The sequence below is a fragment of the Hydra vulgaris genome, chromosome 03, assembly GCF_038396675.1.
Source record: "Hydra vulgaris chromosome 03, alternate assembly HydraT2T_AEP".
NCBI lineage: Eukaryota > Metazoa > Cnidaria > Hydrozoa > Anthoathecata > Hydridae > Hydra > Hydra vulgaris.
Window position 1 is genome coordinate 43,689,483 of NC_088922.1, and position 19,141 is coordinate 43,708,623.

General features: G+C 28.9%; 1 protein-coding gene across 2 annotated transcripts; it reads right to left on the minus strand.

Moving 5' to 3' along the window:
- Positions 1-3,329: 3,329 nt before the first annotated feature.
- On the minus strand, positions 3,330-9,229 carry LOC136078183 (uncharacterized). 2 transcript variants are annotated; one of them, XR_010637591.1, is made up of 4 exons: positions 9,156-9,229; positions 6,668-7,540; positions 6,236-6,300; positions 3,660-3,793 (listed from the first exon to the last, which is right to left on the minus strand). XR_010637591.1 is itself a non-coding variant. In XM_065793327.1 (3 exons), exons 1-3 carry the CDS (start codon positions 6,770-6,772, stop codon positions 3,622-3,624), a joined length of 342 nt encoding a protein of 113 aa, XP_065649399.1. In that variant the 5' UTR covers positions 6,773-8,092; the 3' UTR covers positions 3,330-3,621. The 2 variants fall into 2 exon arrangements, 1 of the variants encoding a protein (XP_065649399.1); XM_065793327.1 differs by lacking the exon at positions 9,156-9,229 and having other exon boundaries at positions 3,330-3,793; positions 6,668-8,092.
- Positions 9,230-19,141: the final 9,912 nt, after the last annotated feature.

Sequence of the window (19,141 nt, forward strand, 5' to 3'; positions counted from 1 at the left end):
ATGATTATAAAAGTAATGACCCTGAGCTTAGAGACAGAGGTTGGGATATTGATGAAACAAAGTATATACTCAAAATAGCTCAAATAGTTAAAGCAAAGCATCCTATTCTTAGAGCCAGTTCATTCGTGCCAACCCATAATCTTGTTGAGGTAATGATAGGAGGAGTGTCATATATAAGTAAATATTTGTGGGGATATGACGATGCACAGTCTAGCTTATATAAGAAATTATCTATAAATCCACCTAAAACTGATGTGACTTTTGGTAAGCATCCTGTGGTAGCATATGGTAATGTCCATTATAAATATTATCCATATGCTCCAGGTATTGAATTTGCTATAAAAAATTTGAATAAAGTATTACTAAATGATATATCTTTACGTACTAGATTAGGATGCTCAACAGTGGAAAAGATAGACTGTATTCTGATATTTTAAATACCTTTTTTTATTTCGCCAAATGGATATGCTTGTAGATAGTAAAATAACAAAACTGCTTACTGAGACGGTATTTAAGGCAGAAATGGTTATATCAGAATGGTTAAAAGAACTTTATGAACAAAATAAAAGATATAAAAACCTTGAAGAAATAGGATTTATTGCGGGTGATTTAATAGAATTAAAACTGCCAATTGCTCTTCCTCAAGGCTGCATTATAGAAATATATTGTAGAATTACAAAAATTATAGAGTTATTAAAATCTAATTTTCTTGTAACACATAGTGCAATATTAAAGAAATTTTATTCAGCAATGAGTTTATATTATGAAGAAAAACGAGCTGAAATATCGGCTATTAGAGAATCTACCACAGTTATCGAAGAAAGCTTGTCTCAAAAGAAACCAACACATTTTCAAAGTCAAGTCAATAAAACACATGGGTTAATTGCGTTAGAAAAAATGCTATAATACTTTTATTAGAGCTACAATCCAGTCCTCAAGCAAATAAAGATACTTTTGAGATAGTAAGTGGAGTGAGAATAATTGATCAAAGTTTTGACAAGGGAACTGCAGGAGAGTTAGAACTAATTAATCACAAACTTTAATTAAAAACTTTACTAAAATATTACTGGACAAAAGGATTTTATCTGAAATAGCAACTATTTTGGTAAGAAAGAACGTTCTACAGAACTTTGAAATATATTACCTTACAAATGACACATTGTTACATCATTTACTAAACAATGAAAATGCTGCTAGCTATTCAAGTTTAATAAAACGAAACAAAGACAATCTAAAAGTTGTTAATGGTCAACAACACAATATATTGGATGTTGCTTATAATTCCGCCAGAAATACTGGTAAATATGAGCTTGCGACGCTACTGATCAATGAAGAAGGAAAAACTAACCAGTAGCGTACTAAATAGGAAAATAGAGTTAATCTGCGAAGCTTCTTTACGGTACGGCATAAAAGCAACGGCACCAGAATTATATGCAAGAAAATATGATCACAAAAAAATTGAATTGCATAAACAAACTCTACTTGAAAACATTACTAAAGAGGGTAATGAATATTTTTCATTACCCTCTTTAGCAATCTAATCAACTTAGCAATCTAATCGAACTATCTAATAAGTTTACTGTGCTATCTCCTTGCTCTAATCAAGCTATTGCTAGTATAGAGCAAGGAGATAGCACGGTAAACTTATTAAATAGTTCGTTATTAAATAAGGTTTGGGTACAAGCTCGAATCGGAAGGAATCCTTATATTCTCGAAGAGATAATGTACTCCATTAACTTTACACAAAAAATGTTACATAATACCGATGGAATATTCTAGCATTAGAAAACAAATATCCTGAAGACCAACCAATTACATTTATATCCCAGCTATATTATCTAGTGGGTTAGCCTATCAGCATTAAGGAAGCTATAGAAGGAGTCGATTTTAATAAAACTAATGTTTATGAAAATACCCAGCTCTATAAGCTTATTAAGAAGACTCGCTACTTACTACATACTTGTTCGCTACTTACAACTTACTCGCTACATACTTGAAAGCAGGTCTTGAAAAAATTGAAAGTGTACAAAAGTTAATAAACCAGCCTGATTTAAACCCTAACGTAACAGCTAGAGAGAATTTGGGAACACCGCTGCACTTGGCAATAAGCCTGCTATTGTTAAACTTTCTATTACTTACTATTGTTAAACTACTATTCAACTTCCTAAAACTGAGATTTTTATAAGAGATAAATTTATCAGAACTCCGCTTACAATAGTGATGACCAATACAGAAAATACAAGTACAGAGATTAAGGAAGCGTATCGTTGTAGAATATTTTGTGGTGAAAATTTAGATGTTTGTTGAAGCTGCAGTAGTTAGTTTGTTGAAGCTGCAGTAAAATATAAGGAAAGAAAATATATTATAGGCACAATGCTAAAAGATAAACTCTCAGAGAGCTGTGTAGAAATAGATGAATTGGATGTTGATGCTATACTCAGTGTTGCTACACAAGCTGTGTGCAACAGACCTTTATTCACTAAGAATTTACCTTTCAGCGTTGACAAAATATAGGACATTCCGACCAAAAAAACAAAAAAAAACTAATTTGTAACTATTATTTGTCATTTTTGGATTATATGTATTATTTCAATGCCAGATTTTGAATTATACGTATATTTTTCGATTGCAACTGTGCCAGTGACATTGGTTGCTTTTTGAAAAACCTATGATCTTGTTTTTTAATGTTATTGAGATAATTAATCTGCAAACCTAATTTTATAATTTTCAGCCATTTCATCGTTCACGTCACTGGCTATTCTGTATTTCCCCAGCGAGCACACAATGTTGTATTAGCGTTGTATTTACGTAAGCACAGCATTGCCGGTTCGGCAAAATGTAAAAGTTTTGTAACGTAAAATTCTTACGTTGGATTTACGTTAGATATTAACGTAAAATTCCAAAGTTAGATTAACGTTATACTAATGTAAATATAAGTTGGAAAAACATTGGCGTTTTATATTAACGTAAAATATTGATTGTGATTGTGTAATATTTAATGTTAATATAGCTATACAGCTATATTTATATAACCATGAGCAGAAGCCGTTACGCGGCTTCGTGTCATAGTTATTATTAGAATATAGGCGGTTATTATTATATATGGTTATTATTAGAATATACATGGTTATTATTAGAATATACGCGGCTTCGTGTCATGGTTATTTTTAGAATATAACTGTATAGTTATATTAACATTGAATGTTAAACACAATTACAATCAATATTTAAAATTAATATAAGAAACTTTAACCCCTTACAAAGGGTTAGAAAAATAATTTCAGGGATATTCCAACTAAAAATACAATGTTCTAGAGTTTTTTTAAAGATGTATTATAAATTTACAAAAATAAATAATTGTTTATCAATCACTTGCTTCCTCAATTAATTTTTTTTTTGCTACCATTGACAAATGGAGAAAATTTTAAAATGCTTCCTATTTGATCTTTTATTTGTGCTTCCGTGGCAGACTCGTGGCAGACTCGTGCATTAGCTGGATGACTTTTAAAATACAACATGGGATAATGTAAAAGGCATGACAGTTAAAAATATATTTTATTTACAACTGACTATTTGTTTGATTTTTAACGCTAACGTTCAAGGTTAAAGACTAATATATATCTAAGAATACAAAACATATGTATGGAAGAAGGGATAGATAAAACAATATTGAGATATTTTTAACGTACCAATTATTGCTTTACACAACTTTTTATCTTCGAATACCTTCAGTATATCACCACGAATTTTGCCTTTCATATTCAACTTGGCCATAACATGATGCTCCATAATTCTATAAAAACGTAATAACAAATAATAAATAGAAAATAACTACTTTGTTATACTACATCAAGCAATCCAGCGAACTTATTTAAATAATTGTAAACACCAGGGTCGGCCGATTTAAATCACATTGATTTAAATCAAAAGATTTTTTTGGATGACTAACGATTTAAATCAAGTTTTTCTTTTATGTTTGACTTTTGAATAATAAAAATTTGTTTAAAAACTATTTCTGTTAAAGACATTTTGATGCACTGTAGTGTCAATTATGGCCCGGTTAGACTGACAGATTTTTAGCAGAGTTGACCAATTTTCAATATACACTTTTAGACAGTCACACATGGTATACCAGCAAGTATCATGAGGCAAATACAAGTTTTGTCCACAATCTTTTCTATATTCTGCCAAAGCAAAATGATAGTTCCTAAAATATTTGACAATATTTACTATATGATCTTGAACATTGTCAGTTTCTAGGTCATGTGCTAACAAATTCATTAAATGTGCAGAGCAACCATATGTAACTTCATCAATATCTGATCTAGATTCAATATTATGCCTTATTTTTGATACATTAGCTGCATTTTCAGTAACAATGCTTCCGACATGACACCCAAATTCAAGCTCTATATTTTTAATTAATGAAACTGCTAGTTCTTCAAGATATTCACAAGCTTCCAGATGTGTCAATTGTGTCAGCTAAATAGACATCACTTGTTTCAGCTGTAACTGTAACACAAATTATAGGCTCCTTGTAAACGCTTGACCAGCCATCCAGTGCTATATTTACAATCTCTCCATTTAGAGCGCCTTCAATGTTAGACTTTTCTTTATCAAACACTATTGTTAGGAGTTTGTCAGCTATGTCCTTTCTGGTTGGGTCACTATAACCTGGCCTCAACATCAACATAAGTTTTTGGAATTCTGGATGTTCAACTATTTGAAATGATGAATTTATTGCAAAAATCATTCTTGCAATCTGCATCAAATATGGCCTTTTGACTCTGACTTGTTCTAACAACATGTGACAATAACCCAGAACTTTTATTTTTATTTATTGGACCATTATTATTTATATTTTCTCTCCGCGATTTTTTTGCTGATTTAAACAACATTTTTCTGCTAAAACAGATGATTCTGAGGGTTGCTCTGTAGCATCAAATTGAATGTTGAAAGAATTAGTTGGAAATTCAATTTTTAAAAAAATAATTTGAATTAAATAATACTAATTACAAAAATAATTAATTATTATAAAGTGTAAATTATATCATCTTCTGTATTGTTTTCGTGACAACATTTATTTAAGTGTATTTTCATTCTTGCCACCAGACCCTGCAGTTCTTTTTTGCATATCCTACATCTTGCTTTACATCCATTGCCACTTCTTGTTTCAAGCCTTTTCAAATTTGGACCACATTGGGTTAGATCATCTTCCAGACATTTTTTGTTTTTGTTCAATATATTTAAAATTTTTTTGATTCTGCAAAAATATAGCTAGAGTTTTAAACCATTTCAGAGTAATATCTTTGGTTTTGACAAACAGTCAATATTAAATTATAACATAACAATATTTATAAACATCCAGAAAATTCAAATACAATCACATAGTGTGGATAGTTTTGTGGAGGTAAAAGGTTAAAAAAAAAGATTTTAGAATCCTGAGTATACGTGTGACTTATTTGACCACTGCATTATGTATAAAAAACCAGTCAACCAATTTCACATTACAAAAATATGTACAAAAAACAGTCAACCATATTTTATATTATTGTAAATTATATTAAAACTTTATATTTTATTTAAATCAAAAAAATCAGATTTTTTTTTAAAAATTGTGATTTTTTCCAACCCTGGTAAACACACATAAGAGTAATAATTCACAAAATATGATTTCAAAAGGTCCTTTATTTTTTTATAAATGTTTTATATTCAAAGTTTCAACATTGAATTAAAGCTGAAACCTGTAGGGGAGAACCTAAAAGAATGGGGCAGTTTTCATAAAATACTTTTTAAAAGTTGATAAAGTTGTTTAATTTATACATTGAAAATTATTTGATAACCATTAACTCTCGCAGTATGGTGCACTTCTCGCACCAAAACAAAAAAATTGGTTCCACCAGGAGAAATGTGCTATTAATTTCCATTAATGCAATATTTCTAATGTTATGTTTGGCCCATTATGTTTAGACCATGATAGGAATAATGATTTGGTATGTTGAATTGTTGTGTTAAATATTTCTTACCACAGGAGTTTGGATATCCAAATAACCTTAGATGTTTGTATGCAAATTTGATTTTGTCACATTCAATAAACGTTCCACTCATTAAGGTTCTCCCCAAACATAATATTAAAATTGTTTTTCTACATTACTTTCCTTGGGCTAGATTTTTCTATAAAATTTACTCACAATTTAAACAGTTTGATTATTCAGAGTTAAACAAAAATACATACCTGACCATAACATTTTTTGTAATTTCTTTAACTTTTTTTCCACCTAATTTTCTGAGGTGACAAAGCTAAACATAAATAAAAGTCTAGTAAAAAGTTCATGTTCGATTAAGACAGGATTAGATTTATTGGTTGTTTTTCACAAAAAAAAACCCAATAAATCTAATCCTGTTCTATAAAAGCAACACAATAATAATTGCTCAACAAAATATAAGACAAAATTATTTAACAAGATTGTGAAAAACTCTTCAGAATGTAAATGACTATTGGGTCACTAATATAATTCTTGATTTATAAATAAGAATTTACCTTTTACACCATATTCTGGTAAAATATGAGAGTAATTAAAATAGGTTCATCAAGAAAATGATAAACTTAAATAGCATTCTATCAAACAGACAAACTTTACAAATAGAAATTATAAATATAAATTACCGATTTACTGTACTCCCCATTGCCTTTTAATCTGGTTTCAAGTTCATAAAATTCTTCTAGGGACTCAATCTTTTTGAAAATGGTTATGCTTACACTTTCTGACATTTGCAACACTTTTTCCCAAGAATTAATTTAAGTTATATGAATAATATTGAAAAGCATTTGCCAATAATAACTCATACTTATGCAAAAAATCATATAAAAAATCATCACAATTATTTGGCTTGTTATCACCAACAAATAATGCTACAATAAATGGTACCACTTTGTCAAACATACATAATATAGGCCAGACCTGTGTTTGATGACTTGAATAAAGAAAGGCCATCTACATTGACAACTATAGAAATTGTCCTTGACTCAAATCTATAATGCTGGTTGACTGCTAAAGTTCTTGATATGCTCTTAGAAATACCAAGATAAACATATTCACCTCCACATTTTAACTCACTTGGAACATTCCTAGGAGTATTTAAAATTGTCCTTGGTAAATCAACATTATGACCATACTGGTGTAAAATGGTTAACAGTTTGTCATTTGTATTTCTAGTTATTCCATGTTTTAAAATCCATTTGGCAACCTCTGTAACAAGTACTCCATCATTAAGATCTTCATTATCATCACTCATAGGAACCTTAGAGTCTAGATCAGAACTCTCAGTTCCAGAGGTATCTTTATGAGCAGACACAAAATAAAAGTCACTATAACTCTCAATTTCAATGTTTTTGAAATCAATGCAACTCTCGACTTCATTAATATTGGATTTGACATGCAATGAGTTGTCAATTTCTTCATTTACAAGTACATTGTTTAAGACTCGTTTACTTTGGCGCCATTCCCTCAAGTATAGATTTTTATTCATTTTTACTATTCTGAAACAAACATAAATTTCAATAGTTTTAACAATAACAAGATAATAATGAAAACTGAACACAACTAAAAATAATAATAATAATAAAAAGAAAACCTAAATTTTTATAAATAAAAAAACAGGTAAAAACTTATTTAGAAGAGTTAATATTCTTATATTTCCTAAACTTTGAAGAGTTAATATTCTTATATTTCCTAAACTTTGAAGAGTTAATATTCTTATCCTCTCATCAAATTACATTTGTTCAAAGCAAGTTTTTTACTCAGTAGCTCATTAATCTCATATAGTTAAATGTTTGTATCATAATTAAAACTTTAAAGTTAAAAGTCTAATTAAATAATAATAATTAATAGTCAAAATTGTGCCTGAAAATAAGGTGAAAACAATTTTTGGAAAGACAGTAAAACACTTGCTAGTCTTTATTAGCTATGGTTATTTAGGCTAAAATAAAAACCAGCTTAAAATAAAATCTTAAAATAAAAATTAGGTATTACAAGTTTTTCAACAACGAAATATTAACGTTAAACTTTAGTTTGCAAAACAATGTCAATTGTGTTTGTTTTTTTCAAATCATTAGTTTAATGTTAAATTACCAAGTTAAATAGATTATGTTAACTAAAACATAAGTAAATGAATATACAAATAAATACTAAAAAATGTGAATATACAAGAAGATTACAGGCATAGTATATACTATAAATATACAAGAAGAAACTAAATAATAATAAATATAACTGCTTAACAATTGCTTGCATTCTCTATGCATATTGCTTGGCATTTATTTACCAATGGTGAGGCCTTTTCAATATTTGCAATATGATCATTTATTTGAGCTTTTACTGAAGATTCTCTATGGTTTTTATAAATGAAAATTTTAAAATGCATTTCATTTTACTTACTTTATAATTTGTTTTTTTTTAACACTTAAAGCATAGCAGATGCTTGGTGAAGATATATGAAAAATTAATCTTCCAGTTTCAAATTAATAATATACTTAAGTTGTTTGTCGAATTATAAGCAAAGTGGGCAGTTTATTGAAATTCATTCTCCGCAGTTAACTTGATTTCAAAATATTATACTATATTGCTCAGAGTGAGTAACTATCCGATTTAAAGGGTCGTCATAGCAGCTTTAATTGCATGAGCATTAGGCTCTAACTGATTTGATATTTGTTTGTAATTTCTTTGCATCTAAAGTAAAATGTTAGACACTTACTCTCACTAATTATTAAAAAATCTAAACTTAGCTATAAATTTTGATTCAATTAAAGTAATATAAAATAGTAGCACAACCCTTTAAAACTTAAAATGAGATTAAAAGAAGAAAAATTATAATAATGAAAACCCTAATACAAATGTTTCATTCCATCACTGATAATAATATGAAAATATTTTTCTGTGTAATTATCTCAGCATAAAATATCATTGCATTTTACAGCAACTACATCATTATTTGAACATTTCAATTAATTGGATACAATTGATTGAAATGTTCAAATCAAAAAATTAAAATTTGAACAAATTTTAATGGTAGCGAGCTTAGTATTTATGGTCAATCTGAAAAGAACTGTATGTAAACATTGCTATAAAACATTTATTCAGAAATACAATACTTACTGTTAAACAGGGTAAAATTTAGAGGCTAACCAATATTAGATTTATTTTTCTAAAATAAAAAGCATAATAAAATTAAGTAAACGTAAAAAAATCATCACAAATATAAACAAAAATTTTGTTTGTCATAACTGTCTACTCACTTTTTACAAAAAACAAACAAACTAATTACTTTTTTAATTACTAAATTAATTATAAAATTTAGTAAATTATAATAAAGATCAAATCAATGAAACCAATTTCAAATACATTGTTTAGGACTTGAATTTTTAGCCGCCTTTCCCTCAAGCTTTGATTTCTCTCTTAATGATTCAACTTAAATTAGTCAATTTTTTTAATCGAAAATAATCATACCATAATAATTAAAAAATAAAAAATTGCTCGATATTATAATAAAACATTCTATAACATAACAAAATCTGTTTTATAATTTAAAGAACAGGTTTTGACAACAATAAAAAATCAAATCAAAATCTTTTAACAATTTAATCATTCGTTTTTAATGTTTTATCAGCAATTCAAAGTTTTAAATAATTGTACGCTGTTTATTTTTGAATATTTTTTGATTAATCTTATCGTGAGAATAATCTTATCGAATAATCTTATCACGAAAATAAAGTTAACTTTATTAAACTGAAAAGTATATATTTTGGTAGTCGGTAAATAGCGATCTGCGAATCACGAAGTGACTGCGAATGCGAACTTTTTTGCGAACCACAGTTCTTATTCTACCCTCATTGGTAAGAATTAAATGTGCAAATCTATATATAAATAAAAAAACACCGAGTTAAAAAAAAGAACAACCATTACTAACAATAAAAAAAAAGAAAAAAGAAAAAAGATTATTAAAAAAGCTTCATTCTTGTGATGATTTGAGTCGTTAAGTGTTTCTGAAAGTTGAGTACATTAAAATTGGTGCAATAAAATCTTTTATGCAACGCTTTAATATGTATATATGTATGACTTTACCAAATCTTGCATTCAAAATTTTTAAACTAGTATTATTTACTATTGTGGCTTGTTGAAGCTTTTTTCAGAGGCGATTCTAGGGAGGAAGGAGGAGGAGTAGGGAGGGGGTGGTTATAACCCTCCTAAGAAGGCAATTTTAAAGTTATAATTGCTTTTTTGAGGAGTGTATTTGGCTAGTCGGGTATTTAAAACATGTGAGTAGGGTGATTTTTAGTTTTTGTAGACTTTTTATTTTTAGATAGAAGTCGGTACTTTTTAAAGATTCCCTCCCCCCCCGTCCCCTCCTCGTTTTTCTAGAATCGCCTTTAGATTTGTATAAACCTTCACGATACTTTTTACAATTGTCTTGGTTTGTTTTGGATGTTGTTGTTGAAATTTTTATTGTTGCTTTGTTTATTTGGTGCTCATCATCAAAGTTTAGCTAAGTTGTAGTTTATTCCCCAAAATCCCTCTTTTAATAAACATCCTAAATAACAACAACTATTGAAAAATAAACTGACTTGAAAAAGAAAATCATTTGAGGCTGTAATCTTTACATTTATTTTTTCGATACAAACTATTTTTTTCGTTTTGACGTATTTACAATTTGCAATACTGACAGATCAATTTTATTGATGTTGAGCGGAAACAAACCAGTATTTTTGTAATCCAGTTTTGTATTTGCGTGTAAAACCTTTGCCAGAACTGAATGTTTTGCAAATGCTTGCAGTTGGCTTTAACGTTATTTTGAAAAAATGCAAAACTTTGTCAGCCTAATTCTGCTGATTAAATTTGAACCAAATCCTTTTTGACAAATTAATAAACACTGACATCTAATGGTTTCAGAATGGTTGGCAAATGAGTTGGTGAACAAATTAACGAGGTATTTTTTTAAATACAAGTAAGGGAAAGCCGCCTATGATGGCATACTTAACTTTGAAACTTCATTTTTCAGTATCCTGAAGACCAATAATAAAAGTTTTAATATGGATACATTCCTTGTTACATGTAGAACAATAATAATCCTCGGAGTTTTCATCAGTTTTTTTTTTTATAAGTTATTCCTGTTTAAAAAAAAAGAATATGTCAATCTTCTTACTAGTTGCAATATTTAAAGAAGTAAGTCTTATTAGTAAGTTAGGAGGTTGTTTAAAAGCTAATACCGGGTGATTATTAGAAAAAACATTTTTAATTCTTTTATTATAAGATACTTTGAGCAAAAGGTTAGTTTTTGTTATCAAAGGTTGACAATTGAGATTACTACAGAATGTTGTCACTAAAGGAAATTTTTCTTTAGATTCCTGTTCTAGTGGTGATCTTTGTAGTTTTGCATTATTGAATGCTTTTTCTATAATTCTATCAGGGTATTTGCAATCCTTTAACCATGACTTTAGTTCTATTAGGCGTAATTTTTCGATTTCATAATTAAATGTAAAAACATTTATTCTTTTAGCTAAATTATAAGGAATATTCTTTTTAATGTGAAATGGATGATGACTGTTATAGTTTAAATAGTCATGGGTGTTTCTTTATAGTAAATGTCTGTTTGAATTTTATTATAATTTTTAAGAATGATTGCAATGTCTAAAAAGTTAATGACACTGTAGTTGCTATCATTTTTTATAAATTCCTTACCAAAATCTATTGTAAACCCAATAGAGTCATTTAATTCAGTTAAAGAAATTTCAAATTTTCTGATGTCAAGATGTTTTAGTCAAATTATAAAACCGTCATCAATATATCTAAAATAAAATTTCTTTACATCATCTTCTTCATGGTTAGAAAAGTACTGAGTTAGGAATATTGGAAAAAGCTTAGTCTCTTCTAGGAACCCGATAGTAAGACATGCATAATCTGGTGCAAAATTTGTACCCATGGCTGTACCAGTTATTTGGCAAAATAATTGTTTGTCGAATATGAAATTATTGTTGTTTAGAATAAAAGATGCTGACTCAATTATGAATTCAGGTGTAAATCTTTTATCTATCAAGTCTTTATATTTATTTATCCAAAATTTTAAGGCTTCTAATCCAAGATAATGTTGAATGTTTGTATAGAGCTTAACAATGTCACATGTCATTATACGACTTTCTGATTCAAGCTCTCTTTGAATTTTTCTGAGGAAATCTCAGTCATCTTTAATAAAAGATATTTATTTCTTTACAATACTAGACAAAATTATATGGAGAAACTGGCTCAAATGAGATGTAGGTGAATTTATTCCGGCAATAATTGGTTTACCTTTGAGATTTTTTGTTGATTTCATTTCATTAAATAAAGAGTCTGACTATTTTACCAAGTCAATAATTTCTTGACATTTGTGAATTTTAGGAATTATATAGAAATTAGTTGATTTCCATTTAGAGTTTGTGATACATTTTCTCTTATATGTTGTAAGGCAAAGTTTTGTTGCAGATCTTTAATCGCTTTCCTTTCTTGTTTTGTAATGTTATCAACATATTGAACTTTAATAGGTTTGATTGATTCAACTTGTGAAACATTTTCGTTTAATTTTGGCAGAGTGGTTTTGGTACTATAATTGGATTTATTTTTAATAAACTAATGTCATTACTTGTGGTACAAAAATTTTTTCTTTTAGTATAAGTTTCCTTGTAAAATTTTTAATATCCGAATCGATATGTAAGAAATTACCATTTGTGGCTGGGAAAAACTTTGGACCTTTTGTGAGAAGAGATATTTAAGAAGATGTCAAGTGTTTGGTTGATGACCTTAGGTAGTATCATTTTGTATTTGGGCTTATCCAATTTTTTGATGGAGTTGATTTTTTTTTTGGTAATGGTCTGTAACATCATTATTTGAAATAATGGAACTTGCATAAATATTATTACTATTTATGTAATGTGATGGTTGTTTTCTAGAATTTAAATATTTTTTATCTTTTTGTAAACCAACCTAACCTCAAAGTAGTTGGCGAGTTTTCAACATTAGTGGACCGGTCAACTAAAATGACGTCAAAAACGTTTACAATATTAGAAACAAACCACAAAAATCTAATATCAGGCAAAACTGCACTTGCATTAGGCTCCATTAAGTTCCAAACAAACAACAACAAAGACCACAAACAAATTCTGCAATCGCTAACCACAACGCCAGAAAATCAGTTCTAGATCTATTATAAACTTTGTGATGTAACTTTCTTTTTTAAAAATTTATGTGAAATTTTTAATTTTTTTCCTTGTAAGATCACTATCATTTTTTCAAAATGATTCATAATTTTTCCATACCGCAAAAACTGAACAGCAACTACATGACGTCCATTTTTATTTTTAAAAGTTAACCAATTTTCAGCGGGAGGCTGAATAAGCGCAAAATTCATAAGAGCAAACTGTCATGAGTGTTAAGCAGTTACAAAAACTGGCATTGCCAAAAGAATTTGCAAACATTAATATAAGTGCGAATTGGCATGAGTGCGAACTTAATTGCATTTAATTGGCTTAATTGCAGAGCAGTTACAAAAACTAGCACAAGTACAAATTGGCATAAGTGCACCGAACAAATTTGCAAACATTGGCATAAGTGCAAATTGGCAAAATTGCGAATTGGCATAAATGCAAAGCAGTTACAAAAACTTGCAAAAGTGCGAGCTCGCACAAGTACGAATTGGCTTAAGTGCGATCTGTTATAAGTGCAAAGCAGTTACAAAAACTAGCATCAGTGCGAATTGGCATAAGTGCACCAGATAAAGTTGCAAATATTGGCATAAGTGCAAATTGGTATTTTGCACTTATGCCAATGTTTGCAAATTTATTCGGCGCACTTATGCCAGTTCTCATTTATGCCGATTCTCACATATGCCATTTTTTGCAACTGCTTCGCACTGACATATGACAGTTCGCACTTATGCCAATGTTTGCAAATTCTTTTGGCGCACTTACGTCAATTTGCACCAATGATATACTATATAAACTAGATGTCTAACTTGCGGGATTTTATTGGACAAAAAATGAAGCCGCTTTTTTTTGTTTATAACAATAGTCCGCCATTTGTAAAAACGGCAAAAGCTGAAGCCGAAGTGTGAAAAAAAAAGTTAAAAATGCAAGTTAAAAACTCTTAAAAACTCAAAAACAAGTTTTAATAATTATAAAATACTTATAAAAGTTTTTTTATGAGCCTATGCTTATTAAAAAGTATTTGAATTCATAAAAATGCAAAAATTGTAACTGCAAACATTTTTCAGTTTGAAAAATGTTTGCACAATTTTCACACGCGTTAATGACTTTAAACTATTGTTTGCAAGAGTCTCTTTTTTTTGCTTCTTCTGCATTCATTAATGGAGCTTGATATCCAGCAGATTCTTTTTGATCAAATATTTTCTTACGTAGCGAGCTCAACTTTTGCTTTCTGTTTTCGTCATAATAAAATAATTCATTATTTGACTTTAGATATCTTTATTCTTATTTTAGCTTCTCAGCCAAGTGTTTTCACTTTTTATGAGATTTTTATTTGAGATTTTTTTTTGTCGAAAACAGAGCCACTTATTTTTGGAACTGTTTTATGCCCAACTGTTTAATGATCTGTTTTATGTTCAGCAACTTTGTTGTAGTTGGTTTAACTGTCTGCAGACGGTAAATCCGTTGTAACTTTGATTTCTTTTTTTTTTTTTCCACTTGATTTGATTTTTTTCTTAACCAGAGAGTCAGCCGAGTAATTTTTTTCATAATTAGGTTACGTTACTTTGTATAATAGATATTTTTATATTACTTTTTCAATATATTGATTAAGTTATAATTTTGAATTTAAAATGCCGATAACCGGAAATTTATTAATGATATAATAAAAATTATGGTCACAAATTGCGTAAAGTTTGTGATCTGAAATAGATTTTTTAAGCGTAAGGCATTACGAGATATTTGGACAAACATTGCACAGAAACAAAAGAATTTTTCAAAAACATATATGGTTGTGGGATTGATCTAACAAACAAATAGTTTGTCTCTATAAAAAAGTGTGCTAACGTAATTTACAAGACACCTTTAAAGAGCTTAATACATATTTAACTAAATAAAAGCTTCCAATATTGATGTATTTATTTTTATTTTTATATTTTCTACAATGTTTCAGACAAATACTCTAAAAGTAGTGGGTAATAATTTTAAAAGAAAAGTAAGGAGGGCACTTATAATACAATGTCATGAACGTACACTTTCAGACAGCGGTCTGAATCAGGATGACTGAGGTCACGTCACGACTTATTTTTGATATCGATTTTTGAATCAACTGTTTTGCACTTATGCCAGTTCTTTTAAGTTTTTTCTCCGTTTACTAATGCATCCAGCAAATTCTTTTTGATCAAACAATTTTTTAAGTAGCAAGCTCAACTTTTGTTTTTTTTCGCTAAATCTATTGTTATATATATGTATATATATAACAATAGATATTTCAGATGACACTAATTTATTTTATTATCACAAAGATATTATTGGTCTTTTCAAAATTTTTAATGAAGAATTAAATAAGATCCACGAGTGGTTTGAAAGTAACCAACTTTTATTAAACGTTGGTAAAACAAAGTTTATCCTATTCGATAAACTTAGTAAAGCCGATAATACTCCTTTTAAATTGCCCGATTTTTTAATCAATGACATAATAATTAAAAGGGAATTAACTATAAAGTTACTAGGAGTGTTTTTAGTTGAAAAATTGTCATGGAAATACCATATTAAATATACAGAAAGTAAGATCTCAATAAAAATTTCCATGTTATATCAAACAAAACCGTTTCTTAATAATCAATCTTTAAAAAATATGTTTTTTTTTTGTTCATACACAGCTATCTTTCATACTGTAACTTTGCCTGGGGTAGCACTAATCACACTAAACTCAAAAAAATTTATAGCAAGCAAAAACATGCTTGCAGGATAATATTTGGGGCAAACAGGAAAAAATCAAAATAAAGAGTTACATCCATATTAGAAGTTTTTATTTAACTATAAAGTTAACGTAAATTCTTCTCAAGGAATTTAGTTTTTACTAATGACTAAAAACAATAGATTCTGCAACGCAGCACTACACTGTAGGCCTGATTTGTCTAAAAATGGTAAAACCATTTATGGTTTGAATATAGACATATGATACATGTTTTTAGGAGTTTTTAGGGCTAAGAATTTTATTTCCAGGCTCAATTTTAAGTTTGGCGTGGTCGTGGTCATTTTAGGGGTGGTCAAAGGTTGTCCTTGGATGTCCTAATAGTTTTTCAATTAAATGAGATATGTTGTATGTCTAAATATAGGTAATTGAGGTTGGGGAACTAAAATTTGGGAACACTTGTTCTCTAGAAGTTTTTATAAACACACAGGTGATAATTTTATTGATAGGCAAGGGTGTTTCTGGGATGTCCCGTTAGTTTTTCAATTAATGGGGCAGTTGTATGTCAAAATATAGGTAATTGAAAATAGTGAATTTAAATCTAAAAGTACTTAGTCTCGAGGAGTGGTTATGACTACACAGGTAGTCATTTTAGGTTTAGTCATGGATTGTTAAGAAAGTTTATAGTTTATTTTTATTTAATTTGTGAACTTAATTCCGATAATATTGTGAATTAAATATCATTTTTCAAAAAGTAGCTTCGAAGAAAGTTTCAGGTTCAACACTTGTTGGACGAATGGTCATCAAATAGTCAAAAATTTGAATGCACTTCCCTCGTATATTTTCTTGTCGAAAGTACTCCAACTATTTTTTTATAACGTCATATAGACCTGATGTGTTACTTTCTTCAAAAACAGTTATTTCTTTATTCTTGTATTTAAGAGAAAGATGATGTTTTTTCTTCATAGAAAAATCAGCATTTGGTTTAACAGTAACGAGGTCGTTATCTAAATCCGAATATGATTCATTTAGGTGTCTTTGAACACTCTCACTAGATTCCACATTATTGTCCAAAATATTTTCTAAAATGCCAACAATAACTTTAGTAATTACGGCTTTATTGCTGATATTAAAAATGCCGTAATTATCTTTAACAGAAATAATAACATTAGGGCCTGTTATATAGTGTAACACTCTGAAAACATCATTCTTCTTTCTTTAATACAACTTATTAATTCATTTTTTAGTGCAATACTTAAAAAAGTGTTTTGGTTACTTAACTCGTCTAACATAAATTTTAATGTAAGATTGGCTACATGTAAATTAACCTTTTAAGAGCAGATTGTTTCAACGGCCAACCTAATAGGTTGCAAGCTTGATATTATATTTGAAAGTAATTTTACTTCACTTTCATTAAAATCAATGTCAATTTTTAAATCTATCAGACTTTTTCTAACAGCATCTTTAAGTTTTGAAAATCTTTCCAAGATGCTTAATAAACTACTTCATCTAGTTTTACAGTCTAAAATTAAAGAAAGTTTATTTTCAGTAGTTTATCATTTTTTGTTGATAATTTTTTGAAAAGTTTTATAACTTTCCGAATTTTTGTAATTAAAGAATTTAGCTCTGCGTTTTGTAGAACAAGTTGGGTAGTGTCGATATCTTTGTGGTCTACTTTAAAATTTTCAAGTTCAATTTCCGAATAATCAGAATCAGAATCAACATAAAGAAATACATTACCATTATGTTCCTTTACATCTTGTACATCTGTTGAACTAATGTTATAAAGTACTTTTATGATTGCCAATTGTAGGCCATGTACAATACATAACTGATGGTTTTTATTTAGTAACTTTACCGTTCTCTTGTTAAACGGCAGCTCCGTCTGATGTTATGCAAACAATATTTGACAATGCTATATTAAACTCTTTAAGCTTCTTTTCAATTAGTTCTGCGCATACCTCAGTAGGTGCAGATCCATGAATCCGAGTCATTCCAAGATTTTAAAAACTACCGTCATTTCCATAAATAATAACATTGATGTTTAACATTTCATTGATGTGAAATTTCGTTTACAACTTCTTTCCTTATTTTATCAGCACAATCCATTACTTTTTTGGCTTTGGGCGATTTTTGTAACTCTATGTACACTTTTATTTTTAGTAACATCTTTAAAGCTTCAGGTGTACAAAATTTATTGAGAGGAATGCCATCTTGTGCAGTCACTCTTGAAATTTGATAAAAGAAGTAATTTTGATGTTATTGCAACTGCCGGTTCTTTTGCGCGTTCTTCTATATTTCTTTTTAATTTTATGTTTAATTATTTTATGTTTAACATAATTTTATGTTGACTTTTTTGATGGGCATGTAAACAACTAGTACTTCCACCAGCTATTTTAATTCTTTTTGCGCATTGTTTACATATGACCATATCTCTCTTTTCTGTACGATTATAGTAATTCCAAATTGAACTTTTATCCATTAAAAAGTCTTTAAAACAATTTTTAAAACGAAATTAAAAAAAATATACAATGCGGGTTGATGTTAACAAAAACTGACATCATTTTAAGGGAGGTCAGCCAAAAATTGACAGAGTTTGATAAAAAACGGGAGGAAGGGTCTAAAAAACGCTGGACGGTCCCTAAAAGCTTAACTATTTGGTTCATTGCATTTACAAAACTCTTTATAGGTTTTTGTGTAATGGAGGTAAAAAATATTTTTTTGGGTCCAGATGGATGTATTGCTCAATTTTTTTCGCTGAATCGTCTGGGAAGATCATACTTTTTATTTTAAAGTGGTCAGACTATGATCAACAACTCCATTCATAGAAAAGTAGCAACATTTAGTATATCCCAGCTGCATTTTCAGCAAGGTGGCAATAATTTTTAGATCCCCACAGATCAGCCACTTTTTACCATTTTAGATAATAAAGTCAAGAAAGGCTGTATGTTGACACAAGGCTCCTTCATAAAAGAAGCATATTCGACAGGAGTTAAAGGTAGTCCAATTCTATTATGTAATAATACTGCTTTTAAATTTAGCTTGAATGCGTCAATTAAGATCATCCACTCCAGGTTTGTACTCAATATTGTACAAACTCGTTAGTTCATTGATCTTATGGTAAAATACAAGGTCATTCATACCAAAAAACTGCCGTAAGTGCTTTTATCGGACATGATATATAACATTGAACCTTTTATATTCGTCAACCTGCA